The sequence below is a fragment of the Ciona robusta genome, chromosome 3, assembly GCF_009617815.1.
Source record: "Ciona robusta chromosome 3, ASM961781v2".
Lineage (NCBI taxonomy): Eukaryota > Metazoa > Chordata > Ascidiacea > Phlebobranchia > Cionidae > Ciona > Ciona robusta.
Genome location: NC_143237.1, coordinates 655,892 through 671,235, shown reverse-complemented (window position 1 = coordinate 671,235; position 15,344 = coordinate 655,892). Strand labels below are relative to the sequence as shown.

Sequence of the window (15,344 nt, the reverse complement as noted above, 5' to 3'; positions counted from 1 at the left end):
TATTGCTCTAAACCAGTGGTCACTATGAGAATATCCAAGTTTTAGCATTAATCGGTTTCTTATTATTAATGGGCATAAGAGATAACAGTTGTAATAAAATAGCCGACCCTTCGATCGTATATTCCGCCCCTGAAAGGTATATTTGCGCCACCACGTGATTATTTACGAATATTTCCATGACAACATTCAACTAAGAATCTGAATCTGTTAAGAAAATTTATTTTCGCGAAATCCAAATTTATTTAGTATTTCCTTTATTTAAAGCCACCAGGGACGTTCGCTTTACAATCATGGTAAGTTTATTACTTTTTAACTCGTTCTTATGTGAAACATAAATGAATACAAATAATTTTACCCTTTATTTTGTTTGGTTTTGTGAAACATTGCTTTAACTAGATATTACTTGTTATTAATTGATTCTCTCACTTTAAAAGTTAGTTTTCCATACGAACGTCTGACTTTAAAATATATATTTATTCAGTAAGTCCTTAGGAGACATAAGGATCGTTTTAAAATTGTTTTTTTCCTTGATTACCAGCCGGAAGAACACCATTTTCCCTAACTGTATGTTTCTTGTTTATCACAGTTTCAATACAAACATGACAGGTGACAGCCCATATGTAAGACATAGTTTTTATTTCAGAATAATTAGTTTAAAAATTAAAACATGTTTTTAGTATAAACACCTAAATGTTTTCAGTTTACATGAAATGTTTCACACACCTATCTTTTACTGTATAAATACTGTATAAATTCCTAAATGTTTCACCCACTCTTTATTTACCAGCCTCCTAAAAAGGGGAAAGGTAAGAAGGGAAAGAAGGGAAAAAAGAAGTCGGCAAAACCAAAAACCCCGACAGTAGTCGATGGAATGTCTACTGAAGAAATGTCCAAGGAGCAGGTTGGGAGATTAATTATCATTGTTTTTATTTTATTGTCGTATTCTATTAATTATCGATATATAAATAATTATTGTCGGCAAATTGTTTTCTAGTGTATTTTCTCTTCAAAAAGATTTTCTGAAGGCTTGTGTCTGCTGCGGGAAATTATTATTATTGTTTTTATTTTAAGTCTTTAAATAAGTTGTAACATTTTGATGACTGTGGTTTAAATTATACGTTCATCTTATCTTTTTTTTCACACATTTAAATCTATGCATACCTCTTTTTACGCTTTCAAAATAAAAATTTTCAAAGTTTATTTGTGTCTGCTCAGATTGGATAAAAATCCTAAATTTTTTGTTTATTCCCAAAAGCTATGCAATAGGGAAAAAAACTCTGCACAGGTCGTTGGTAATCAATACTGCCTCATTCACCTGTAATAAATTATTGCAAGCGTTGGTGCGGGTTGGCGCAAAAAAGCGGTCTTTTAAATCTGCTTAAAAGCCATACTTATTAATCTCGCTAAAGAACATTCAATCTTAACAACATTGTGTATACTTTAGTTACCCACATGCGAGAATAAATAAGTGATTTTTCAATAAAAGGACTTAAATCTTTAAAACAATTTGTTAAATATTGAATAACATTTGTAGCTGGAGGAACACATTGGTCGATTGAGAGAAGAACTTGACAGAGAAAGAGAAGAAAGAAATTATTTCCAACTTGAAAGGGATAAGGTTTAGATATTAATTTACAAAGTTTTTACAAATGTCGTGGTATAACAGCCTGTGGTGTTGTTGTCATATGTTTTGGATAACCAGAGACACACTTTATAAACCTGTGCACATCGCCTGGGGTATAACCATATAGGTTAATATCTTTAGGATTCCCTGTTTTACCTGTTACCAGGGTGCTGTTTAAACCATACGCCATGTTATTGTTTTTAACTAATGAAGTATCACAGATTTACCTGTTACCTAGTAGGCGCTTTTAAAATGTAGGGAAGGCAGGTATAGTTTTGTAAAACAAATTTAACATATGTGTTTTCTATTATTGTAATGCACAAAAAACTCCAGGGTGGACCTGCCCACCCTGCCACCCCAGGTTCGGTGCCTAAGTATATACCATATAATATAGTGTCTGTGCATACATGGCAGACCAACCAGTACACTGTTTCATCTGTTTTATCGATAATATCCACACAGAGATACAACGTTTTACTTCACGTTACGGGTTGCCTGGCAGGGCATTTCTCCCAACTTTTAAAACAAGGGTGACATCATATGTTTAGCAACCCAGTTTTACGTGTTAATAGCTTTATTCATGTTTGACAACTATAGTGTAACTACATTTAAACAGTGACACCCTAGATTTTACAAAAAACTCATTAAAAATTATGTTCATGCCACCAGGTAAACACATTCTGGGAGATTACTAAGAAGCAACTTGATGAAAAGAAAGCTGAACTTCGTAATAAAGATCGTGAGATGGAAGATGCTGAAGAGAGGCATCAGATCGAGATCAAAGTAATTAAGTTATTATTATTTGCTGACAGCCCATATGTGTTCTGTTTTATTAGCTTGCAAAGTATCACATACGTAACTTTGCAAGTGACTGTTTTTAGGGTTTCGAGATCATAGTATTTTTTAGTTTTAGTTTTCTAACTTATTGACCATAAACGTTCAATCAGATCAATGATAGAATGTAACTTTATTTATCCTCGCATGGCGGGGCAACGACAATCGTTATAACACAGGTGTTATGTTTCATACACCTCGTGCCCAATTACGATCCAACTTTAACGTCACCATTATATCACATATGTGATTATTATTATTCAATGGCTCGTGTTTGAAGTTGCAATAATATGTCCAGTCAATTGTTTTTGCACAATCTTGCCAAGCCTTGTATAACCATGTTGAAAATTTAGATATTTCTAAATATTAATTTCAGGTCTACAAACAAAAAGTAAAGCATCTTTTGTACGAACATCAAAACAACATTTCCGAGCTCAAGACCGAGTCGTCTATCGCCCTCAAGCGGGCACAAGAGGACCACAGGCTACAGGAGTCGGAGTTAAGGAAAGATAAGCGAGCGTTGAAAGTGAACATCAAGGAGCAGGAATTGTCGCACGAGGACGCCGATAAAGACCTCAGGATGGTGGGTGCTGGGTGGTTTTATGGTGTTCTTTGGAGTTTTATGAAGTTTCAGATACTGAAATAAATAAGTATTTTGTATTAATGTGCATAACATTCTAAAGTGGTATCTTACAGTCATGAGCATTAAGTTAAGAGTTTCTAGTTTTGTAAGATAGGCTGTGACATCATGTGTTTTACACCTAAACCCTTACAATCCTTTTACATCTTACAATTGGTTTTACCTTGCTACAAGTCTATAAGTGTTAGTTTACATAATTTTTAACGCTAAATAATAACTGAATTGTTTAGAAACAAGATGGTAACATTACTGCAATGAGAGAGGATTTTGAAAGGCAAGCAAAAGGTGAGGCATATCAATATAATGTGGGTTATGGGCCAATAAATCTTGTGCCAACGCCAAAATCAACCAAAAATCATCACCTACAAAGTTACATACGTGGTAACTTGGCACGAGAACACCCATGGGCCATGTTATATGACTACCATTGCCCCGCCGTGTGAGGATAAATAAGTTACATATGTGGCAACTCGTAAGCGGGCACGAGGTGTATGAAGCAGAACATCTGTTTATAACGACTGTTGTTCCCCGCCATGCGAGGATAAACAAGTCACCCCTATCCATACAACCCAGAAAATGTGGGTAATGGGCAACTTTGGCCTAAATTAGGTCCCATCGTCAAAATCACCCACAAAGTTACATACATGGTAACCTGTAAGCGGGCACGAGGTGTATGAAACAGAATAAACAACTTACACCTAATAACACCTATCCATACAATTCAGAGATTGAAGCGAAATACGAGAAGAAGATGCGAGTCCTTCGAGATGAGCTGGAGCTTCGTAGGAAGACAGAGATCCACGAGATTGAAGAGAGGAAGAACGGACAGATCAACGCGCTCATGAAGAATCATGAAAAAGCTTTCTCCGATATCAAGAATTATTATAATGACATCACACTCAATAACCTTGCCCTTATCAACTCACTGAAGGTTTGTAATATATGACACGCTGTGTTCAATACATGATATCGGGTTAGCTTGATACCAGTCCATCTATGTAGATGTAGGCAGCTTACACACCACATTTATTAAATTAAAATCCAAATTATAACTTGTAAACGACAAGTGTTAATTCACAAGCTATTTTGAACCCAATATTGGGAGTTTTACTACAAATTTTGGGTAACAATCATCAAAATTTGCAATTCTTTGCATTTAATAGCAAGTTTTGCCTTTATTTTGCCGTAATCTCTAATAGCCAATTCATTAATCACTTTCCCAACCAAGATGTACAAACTTTAACAATTATTGCCTGAAACAATTTCACACCAAATCTTATAAAATAATTTTCGCTCAACTGACTCTGTCTATGTGATGTCATAATAACCCTTATTTGACCACAGGAGCAAATTGAGGAGATGAAGAAGAAAGAGGAGCGAATGGAGAAGGAGATGGGAGAGATACAACTACAGAACAGAAGGTTGATCGAACCTTTACAGAAAGCAAGGGAAGAAGTCGAGAATCTTCGTAAACAACTGACTAATTATACCAAGGACAAAGCTTCACTGGCTGTGAGTTTGTTTGATTGGCAATATTTACTGGTGTCTGTCATATTATACTGTGAGTGCGTATGATGAGATTTTTAGAGTTTTCCGAGTTGGTAATTTAATGTTTTATGATAGCTAAACTATGTTAGTTAAGTTGTTATTCTTTAAGTTGTGGCTGGATGATATAGAGATGTATCAAAGGAAAAGTAAAAACGTCTGGCAGCAACCCCCTTTCAGGCTTATAATATGCCTGGTAACAACATCGTATAAACTTATTTTTACCATTGTGTAACTCGTTATTTAAACACAAATTTTGACTTACCATTCTGGCAAAAATGCCAACAGCATATATTTCCTATAAACCCAATAATAACCTCAGAGTTCCAAAGCACGGTTGAAAGTGCTTGACAAAGAGAAGAAGGGACTTGAGTGGGAGCATGAGGTGTTGGAACAAAGGTTTGAAAAGGTGGGTTGGTTTAAACATGTTGTTTATTAAATATTAATGTATGTATGTTGTTGTGTATGATAAATATTGCAGGATTTTAATAATTCTGCTTGGTTAGTTACTAAATATATTATATTACTGTGTCCCATATTTCTTATTATTTTTAAATTTCTAAGATTTAGCATTAGGTATCTTCAAAACTGAAAAAATGATATAAGTTTATTGTATTGTATGTTGGGTTTAGCAGCCGCGTTTTTTTATTTGATTAGTTCTGGGCTTCTGGCCCTTTAGGTAGTTCTGGCCCTTTAGGTAGTTCTGGCCCTTTACGCTTTAACAATTGCAGAAAAACACCGTTTACGTAAACAACTTTAAAATAACCAATATTGTAAAAAAATGACAAATAACTTTAAATACAAGATATACTGAAAACACAAAGATATTTTTGGAAACATGATCGTAATATATCAAACTCACTGCAGACACAATCGGAGCGCGACGAACTCTATCGTAAGTTTGTGAAAGCGATCCACGAGGTCCAACAGAAAAGTAACTTCAAGAACCTTCTGCTCGAGAAGAAACTCTCAGCACTTGCAGATTCCCTCGAGAAGAAGGAGGCGCAACTTAACGAGGTTCTCTCTGCGTCCAATCTTGATCCTACAGCTCTCACTGTGGTCACCAGGAAGCTGGAGGTAAGATGGTTCATATGGTGGGGTAAGATGGTTCATATAGTGGGGTAAGATGGTTCATATGGTGGGGTAAGATGGTTTGTAAAGTGGGTAAGATGGTTCATATGGTGGGGTAAGATGGTTTGTATAGTGGGGTAAGATGGTTCATATAGTGGGGTAAGATGATTTATTTTGGTTGTGGTAAGATGGCACTTATGGTAGGGTGGGGTAATATGGACCAGATACAACATGCCTGTCAGTAACAGTATATAGGATGACCCATATTTTATATTCTCTTTTATTGCTCTAGTTGGGGGTAAACAAAGATTATTTATAGAAATATTTAATAGTTTTGGAATATGTTGTGTTAAAATAAACCCCCCCCCCCTATAACAGTTATTTACTGTCATCAACTTGGCTACCAAGGTTACGTAATCGGCGTCAAACAAAATGGCGCGGTTGTAATTATACCATCCGTAAGTGGGCGCTAGATACCAACACACGATAGCTGCGTAAAAACGTCTCTGATTGTTCGTGTGAACCAACTAGTGGTTATTTTTATTTTACGAAAAAATGCGTTTGGCAAGAAACTGTATTGTTTCCCGTTCAAATTTATTTGAACTCGTATGCAGCAGTAATTTAACCATGTTTGGGTTGTATGCCAACGTTCATGTTAAATGAATTTATTTCGTTTCTTCGGTCACGATAACGAAAATACAGGTAGTAACGGTAAGACAACAGTTGTTAAAACACGCTTCTTGATCAAAAAAAGATATAACGTTATGGTTAAAAGGAGTGACCGTTACACCCTAATTAGAAATAAGTGTGCAGAGTATTGCAAGCACGGTTTTGTTCATAAACTTCATGTATGCACGCCTTGAATTGTCCCACGCACGCCAATCAACTAAACAATGAACCCAAGCTTGATCAAATAAGGAATTCTTAACGTGGCTTTAAAATGCACGTATTTTGGATTTAAAATGCACCTATTTTGTTGATAAAACGCGCGCATGTAAAATAATAGACGTTACACTTGAGATCTCGTGAAGAAGCTTAATATTATGCAGATTTTCCAAGGCTACATTCCCCATTCTGTCTGATTTTGTTATGCGACAAGTTTGGTGTTTGACTATGAATCATACCCTCCTTCCCACTAGTAATTTATTTGAACTTGCATTTCATGATGTGAAACAGTCACGTGATGTTAAACCACTTCTACAATGAATAAATAAACGCAACTTATTTACCCTCACGTGGTGTTAACAAACGTGTTCTATTTCATACACCTCGTGCCCGCTAACGTGTTACCACATATATGTAACTTATTTATCTTAACGTGGCGGAGCCGACAGTCGTTATAACACATGTGATCTGTTTCATACACCTCGTGCCTGCTTACCGCATATGTATCTTAGTGGTTGATACAACTACATTTGTTTGTTGTATAACCCCATAATTGTATATGCACAGCATGCTCCACGTGATAACGTATACCGCCAACCAACCTCGAGTCCCGTGACTTGGGCATCATATATTAAACAGCAATAATTAACTTATAGAAAAGCAAATATTTTCACGCATGTTTTGAGAAAGTAGCATACTAAACACACACGGTGCGATCTATGTTTAATACGTCGTATATTAAGACGTGGTTTTTCGTGCGGTTATATGAACGTACTAAGAATATATGCATCACACGCTTTGGTAAAATGATCTAGTTTTTACAATATATACAGTAGATTAGGACAAGATACGGCATGTTTTCGTTCTCCTCTATCATCCATTCTGTAGTATTGGTAAACAAAGGATATTCACAGAAATATCTAACGGTATATACCTCATGCTCCATTTGTTGAAAACACATTAAAAATGGGATATTATTTGCTAACTGTTCCACCTTACCACACAGTAATATATCTTTTATTTTATAAAAAAAAAACAACTTTTATCAGCAAAGCTTTACAAACAACACAAATGTCATTGTTCTATACCGGATGCAGAATCATTGTGTCCCTTTATGACGTTACACTATCGATTCAATTGCCTTTGTTAGAGCGGAACGGAATATTTATGTTATTGTTGTAAAGACGTGTTTAATCAAAACAAGACTTAGTTATAACAAACAAACAAATAAGTTCCTTCTACGAAAACTGCGGGAACTTTTTACGAGTTAATTTTAAAGAGCGCTCAAAACTGAGAACTTGCAGCCACTGTTTTTATTTCCAATCAATTTTAAACCGAAATACGGCGTCGTCTTGCCATGTACAAACTAAATTAATGTGCAGGTATATTGGTTTAAGCGACAGCGTTGAACTCAAACAGTAATTAGCTTAATTTTGCCGCCTAATCATAGGGCGCGTGTAACTTATCTGCTACCGAAGTAATTTAGAATTTAAATTAATACTCACAAATTGTAAATCGTTTTATAGCACAGGAAATTCCTATTTTAGCTTATTTTTCGATAAAATCGCCGAATATTATAGTTTAACATTTGAATTTACCGTTTTAGTTTAAAATTCATTTTACTCTTTTTTATTAAACAAATATACAATTCATTTACTTTTTTTATTAGACAATTATAAAATTCATTTAACAAAAGTACAGACCCCGGAATTCCCCACAAACCGCAAATATGTTTCTTATGTTGGTTTAGTTTCATCGATTGTCGGTGTTTGTTGTTCGACCTTTTGTTAAATCCCTGTGCCCTGTTTTATCATATTATAACAACAGCCATACAGCGATCAATAGGCGGTATACAGAAGGATTCGGTTGGACTTCGGACTCGTTTCTATAGCAGCGCCCTGAGCCATTATAGGTCGCCGACATAAAGTAACCTACGTCGCATAAACAATAGAAAAGCAGCTAAAGCGATGTTTTACTGGAGAATATTATGTTTTAATGCTCTTTTATTGCCCTATTTTAGTATTTAGTAATAAACAAAAAATAGTTAAAGAATTATTAAACCGTTTCCTCACGAATCTGAAATATCGTTGGTAGTTGTTAAAAACACGCTTAGGAAATATGGGATATTATATTCTAACAGTATCCATCTTATTCCGCAGTAATATATGCCCAGTGTAATGTATATACAAGGTTTTATTGTAATTTACTTCGAACCATAAACCACAAACAAATCGTTTAATTGGTTCCTTCTTAATGACGTCACCAGCCTTTCCGGACCGCTGGCAATACGTTCAGCGTTCCGTGTAAAGGCGGGCAACAATATGGGAGTATCGGGAAGTATAGTAGGGTGGGGAAACTGGGATACAGCACATACTTTAACACTGATTTTCAATACTTAATAACAGCTTTGGCTTGTGCTTTATAAAGTTGTATGAATACTGTCAAATACCACCCTGAAGGTGGCTGTACACAGTATCCGGCATGCGAAGTCGTATGCAAACCCATGTCCAATTCCGCATGTGGCAGCGTAATCCGGACAAAACAGACAAAACGAACGAATTCTGGATATTGTGTACAGCCACCTTTACAGTGTTGTTTATTATCAAATACGAAACCAGAAAAATATATTGACCCACATTACCCCGCGTCCCACTTTACCCCACCCTATTACACCCGATGCATGCTACTTTGATATTAAATTAATGTTTTATATTTAATCCCTATCTATATCCGCCGTTTAATTACTATTAATAATTAAGTGTGGTTTAAACGACTTTTGCTTTGCTGTTAATTCCCTTTTCTTCGTTGTTTTAATTAATTTGATCTTCGCTATCGTATTCGAAGAGACAAATCAAAAACTATATCATGAATTATTTTGGTATGTTTTCCAATTGATATTAAAGTCGTTGATTTCCCATAAAACAGCTTCTCGATGTTTACTTTAAAGTTTATAGTTCTAAAATACAATGTTATCGTTTTTGTAAACCACTTAGCGTCATGGGAGATAGATTGTGCCGAAAACAATTCCGTCTGTTGCAATATCCGGTTCACTAAACTGCGCATGCGCCAACCAAGGAGGTTACTTGAGGTCATGGCCTAAGGTTGCCTTCGTAGATTTTGTTTTTGAATTCGATCTTTTGGTTTTAGTCTGAATTCGCAGAGTTAATTGCAGTGCTTATAAACAAGTACGTTTTGATTTTCTCTTGTTTGTCTGACTTGGATTTGATTTTGCTTGCTGACTGACTTATTAAATATTCCATATTTCCTAATTTTACTGTGGGGTAGGACAGATACCGTTACCACATACTATTCCGTATTTCCTGATAATACACGGGTTATGCACACGCAACAACTGAAACTTAGTTATAATAAGAAACAGAAAACGAGAATAAGAACTGCTTTTATAATAATTGCTGCTGTAACCCAGAGATCATTTATGGGTTGTCTAAAATAATCACCCACAAAGTTAAATACGTGGTAAGCGGGCACGAGGTGTATGAAACAGAACACGGAGAACTCCTTTATAATTTGGCCACACAAACCCGATGTAAGACACGTCAACAGCTCGTTATGTTAAATTATTTATACACCCTGATGGTTGTTTGTTTGGGTAGCTAACGCTAACCTGATTCAGTATAAGAAGCCATATATAACCTTTAATTAAGCTAATATAGTATAGGTTGGGAGAAGGCGGGACACTTATTCATTCTATTTTCTCGTCTCATTCAATAGTAAACAAAGAACAAAAAATATAAAACCGTATATTCTCATGACTCCCATAGATCATTGTTAATTGGTAAAAACACAATTGGGATATTTTGATAGTTGGATTTTTTTATGTATTTTATTCAGAGCGTGTTATAACGACTGTTGTTTTGTATAACAAAGATATGGGGAGTCTGTTAATTTCCATCTCATCACAAATCACCATGTTAATTGAATATGACCGATGGTATTATTATCGCTTGGGTATAAAATATTATTCATAATTTAAAACATTTCTTCCGGCAGCCGTTTATTTCTTGCGTGTTTCGACTCGCTGGAGATATTTTTATACAATGGGGTGGGGGGAAATGGGACACTTTTAACTGTTCTTTCTCGTCCCATTTATTAGTAAACAAAGAACAAAAATATAAAACCGTGTTCTTACGACTCCCATAGACCGTTGTTAATTGTTTAAAACACGAACAAGATATTCGGATATTATTTGCTAAACGTGTCCCATCTTCCCCCATCCTACTGTAACTAAAAACGCACACTTTTTTACCATCAATTTACCATTCTTTTTTAAAGAATTATAAAACTATATCCCCACGACTCACATAGACTGTTGTTAATTGTTTAAAACACGATCAGAATACTTGGATATTATGTGCCAAAAGTGTCCCATCTTCCCCCACCCCACTATATTTATATCATGCTTGACAGTGGGTGGTGACAGGGACCATTTATTTGTTAAAGCCAGTTCACGTTCATTTACTTAGCGTTTCCTATGAATTCCTTTGTTATGTACTCAACCTACTTTCCATTATATTAACTTTTATTCCACCCGTTCAAACACATCGATGGTGCAATCGTCTACAAATCGTTCATTTAATCGCGATAGACATGTATTTATTCTCGCGACGAATTTCCCAGCGCCGATTATCTTTAACGGCGATTAAATCTTCCCGCAAGGTTTACCTTCGGTCACGAACAAGAGTAACCTTCGTATTATCTTAGCAAACACAGCACTGCAAACAACAATGTTTGATTTCGTCTGTAGGTTTTGTCCAAGCAAACTTTCCTTTGCTTTTAACAAACAAGAACTGTGGTTCCATCAGTAAGCCACGAGCGTGTTTGATTTCATTACCACGACGATCGAGTATACGATTGATTTTAATGTAGCTTATTTATCCTCGCATGGCGGGGATAAATAAGTCGTTATAACACGGGTGTTTTGTTTCATACACCTCGTGCTAGCTACGAGTTACCACGTATGTAACTTGTGTTTTTTTAGTAAACAGGAATCTATAATTACTACAACGTATGCTCTGACGTATTGTTTACCAGCATACGTAAAGATAGGCCGGCCTCAACAACGGTGTGTATTGGGCTCTACACAAACATACATGCCACCCAGTAATACAGTTTACCCGCACTTCGTTTAATCGACTCAGTTTAGCTTGGTCAGATATGGCTCGATTAAGCGTATTGGCTTTATTCTAATTTTCATAGAAAAATCGAAATTTCTATTTCATTTAAAAATCAACAACAAAGAATTCGCATCAATACACCGTAAGCCGGTTTCTCTTTCTTTAACCCCCCCAACCCAGCAGATACACGCGCGTTGTTTACCATATACACAAGTAAATATATAAGCGGATACAGCTTGGTACCTTGAATTTTAATATTCGCTCTTCCTACGTAATGCAAACATTTTGACCCTACCCAAACCTACTGGTTTTGTTTGATGAGTTAATTAAGTTCGTGCCGTCTCAATGGGTCACGTACATTGTGACGGGTTCGACTAACATTGTCTGCTTTCAGTAACTAGCAAAGTGGTTGGCGTGCCTGCCCATAGCCCAAAAGTGCTGAGTTCGTTCGAGGCTCCACGCCGTTACCACTGTGGGCGTATATATCCTTTCTCAAACACTTAACAACAATTTCCCATAACATCCCGTGTTATAACTACTGTTGCTGCCCCACCATGCGAGGACTAATAAGTTTCATTCCTTTAATAAAACCAAACGACATGTTTCACGAGCAAGTTTGCCTGGTTTATTTCCAATATAACCTTTTAAAAGGAGTCTGCTCAAATATAATGTTCTATATGTAGCGTCGTCGATGTTTACATACGATATGCGTTTGAATGAGATCTTTTGGTGATTGTTTTTGTATTCTTTCACACTTCCGTAGAGTGGGGTAAAATGGGACATTTTATTCTCTTTTCGTCACATTTAATAGTAAACCAAGAATATTCTTAACATTATATAACCGTGTCCTCACGACTCTAAAATGCCGTTGTTGATTGTTTAAAACACGATCAGGAAATATGGGATATTATGCGCTAAGGGTAGCCATCTTACCTCTTCGTACTACATAATACACGCCGTCAACAACACACATGTATATGTTTTGTTATAAGTTTGTTTATATAACCGGCATGAACCACGTGCTTTAACCAACTTTATATTCACAGGATGTGTTGGATTCGAAGAACAGCGCTATTAAGGATCTTCAATACGAACTTGCGAGAGTTTGCAAGGTGTGTACTTGAGTAAAAATATATAGCATGGTAGAGGCGGTGGTTCCTTATGGGCTGTCTATTTGTCAGCCATACAATAAACGTGTGAAAAATCTCAAAATAAAATAACCACTGAATTATAGGCACGAGGTGTATGAAACAGAATACTCATGTTATAACTACTGTTGTTTCCCTGCCATGCGAGGATAAATAAGTTACATACGTGGTAACTTGTAAGCGGACACGAGGTGTATGAAACAGAATACCCGTGTTATAACTACTGTTGTTTCCCTGTCATGGGAGGATAAATAAGTTACATACGTGGTAACTTGTAAGCGGACACGAGGTGTATGAAACAGAATACCGGTGTTAGCACTACTGTTGTTTCCCTGCCATGGGAGGATAAATAAGTTACATACGTGGTAACTCGTAAGCTGGCACGAGGTGTATGAAACAGAACTCTCGTAAAGATATAAGATACATTTTAAGAAGCAAATTATATATATATATATATACTTGGCGGCAACAACGTATATAGACATTCATCCATTCAATGCTTTCCACCAGGCCCATAACGATTTGCTTCGTACATACGAGTCGAAACTGACAGCATTTGGTGTTCCTGTTGAGGAACTTGGATTCAAACCTTTGGAAAGTACCATTGGTGGCCAAGAGCTTGGGAAGGGACCTGCAGGTCTTGTGGCCGCACCCACGTAATCTATTTGGTTCCAGGATTTGATATTAAAGATTAGATTAAGTCTGTTTCGTCCTTGTTTGTGTAATAGGTCGTTTTATCCTTTCAAGATATCAAATGCCTTTGTTTTCTGCGCATATTTATTTTCGTGATTGTATAATACATAACCTATTGAGTGCTTTGCTAATCAAGTTGTTGGGGGACGGTGTGACGATAACGACAATGGTAGTGGCATTGGACGAATATGTTCGTGTCTTGTACCTGCTGGTGCAGCAATAATATAGCCCACATAATAGTAATTTGCCAACTTTATTTTGTTTTGCCCTCTAAGCTGTACAAATATTTTTCTATGTTTTTACTTAAGCTTAAAGGGTACATAAGTAGCATATAGTTGTAAATGCACCTGCTTGTAGGCCAGAGTTGATGGGTTCGAGGCTGAACGTTGCTACCATTATGGGTGTCTGTGTTCTTGGGCATGACAGTAAACGGGAATTGATTCAAACCAGTGTTTCGTTCCAGTTTCTAAAACAATCTCAAACAAAGTTACATACTTGGTAACTCGTAACCGGCACGAGGTGTATGAAACAGAACGCCCGTGTTATAACTACTTTCGTTGCCCGTCATGCGAAGATAAATAAGTTACATTTATTTATTTCATGTAGTTTTTTCACCAATTTAACAGCTGTTAGGCTATAAGTATAGTAGGATGGGGGAAGATGGGACACCTTTTCATTCTATTTTCTCGTACATTTTGGTAGTAAACAAAGAACATTAAAAGAATTATAAAACCTTGTCTTCGCGACTTTCATAGACCGTTGTTAATTGTTTAAAACACGACCAGGATATGTATATATTTTGTGCTAAAGGTGTCCCACCTTCCCCCACCCTACTATATAAACTCTTGCCTCTTAGCAAATATAACATCAAGATATAACATTCACAGCATCTACAGCATGTTAGACCACTTTGCCAGCATATTATGGATATCCAATTACGCTATGCCCTAATGTGAAACTGCGGTTAAAATGCCAATAACAAAAGATCGACCTTAAGCATATTGTGGCGGGTAATGTTATAAACACGTCTTAAGGAATCTGTAATGTCAGGATATCGTATTGAGGAACGTTTCCTGATACGTGATCGCTGTCGGATTAATTACATTTTTCGTTTTAGGCTTATATGTTTTCTCCGTAAACTGATCTGGATTTGCAAACAGATAAAGACGGCAAAGCGCACACTTATCAAGCAAGAGTATTAAGGCCATAAAACAATTTTTTTCTAGATTTAAAAATATTAATAAACTTTTTTTATATGAATTATTTGGTATGGTTTTTTACTCTATTTTATTGCCTAATTAGAAAACCAATACACAGGCTATTTACCTATTTTTGCGTTTAATTTCAACATTAAGTATTTTTGGCATACGGTGTTAAAATCAATAAAGTTAGTTTTAACGTATAGCTCAAATATGTTCTTGCCTTTGTTAAAGTAATATGGGGGCTACATAATAAAGGGGAATTACGTTGAGGTATTGTATTTAAGCCTTGGGCGAGGAGCAACGCTTTAAGTTACAAAAGATTGCGAAACGAGCGGTCTTGGCAAAAAGGGCTTTGCGCTTTTGTAACCTGGTATACCAGCGGTTACTTCAGGCCAACCGAAAGGTAACTATCGGTCATGCCGGGATTTAGTCACGTGGATTTCTAGCCCACGTGCCTAGGCTAGCCAATCAGCAGTGACTTGATGTGACGTCACAGAGCCGCAATCAGCTGGGCTGGTATAAAAGCTGGGACAAGTTGTTTTTTTCTGCTCAAATAATGCTGACTGT

At 36.3% G+C, this 15,344-nt stretch overlaps 1 protein-coding gene and 1 long non-coding RNA gene across 2 annotated transcripts; one reads left to right on the top strand and one right to left on the bottom strand.

The window, feature by feature from the left end:
* Positions 1-132: 132 nt before the first annotated feature.
* LOC149737415 (dynein regulatory complex subunit 4-like) lies at positions 133-13,706 on the top strand. The gene is made up of 12 exons (XM_089874196.1): positions 133-293; positions 788-901; positions 1,535-1,618; positions 2,294-2,407; positions 2,835-3,041; positions 3,329-3,383; positions 3,824-4,029; positions 4,443-4,610; positions 4,966-5,052; positions 5,511-5,720; positions 12,781-12,846; positions 13,393-13,706. The coding sequence occupies exons 1-12, from the start codon at positions 291-293 to the stop codon at positions 13,540-13,542; spliced, it is 1,464 nt and encodes a 487-aa protein (XP_089730322.1). The 5' UTR covers positions 133-290; the 3' UTR covers positions 13,543-13,706.
* Positions 13,189-14,843, bottom strand: LOC149737414 (uncharacterized). The gene is made up of 2 exons (XR_016384571.1): positions 13,923-14,843; positions 13,189-13,543 (listed from the first exon to the last, which is right to left on the bottom strand). It is a non-coding gene; the product is annotated as an uncharacterized LOC149737414 (long non-coding RNA).
* Between the last annotated feature and the right edge of the window lie 501 nt (positions 14,844-15,344).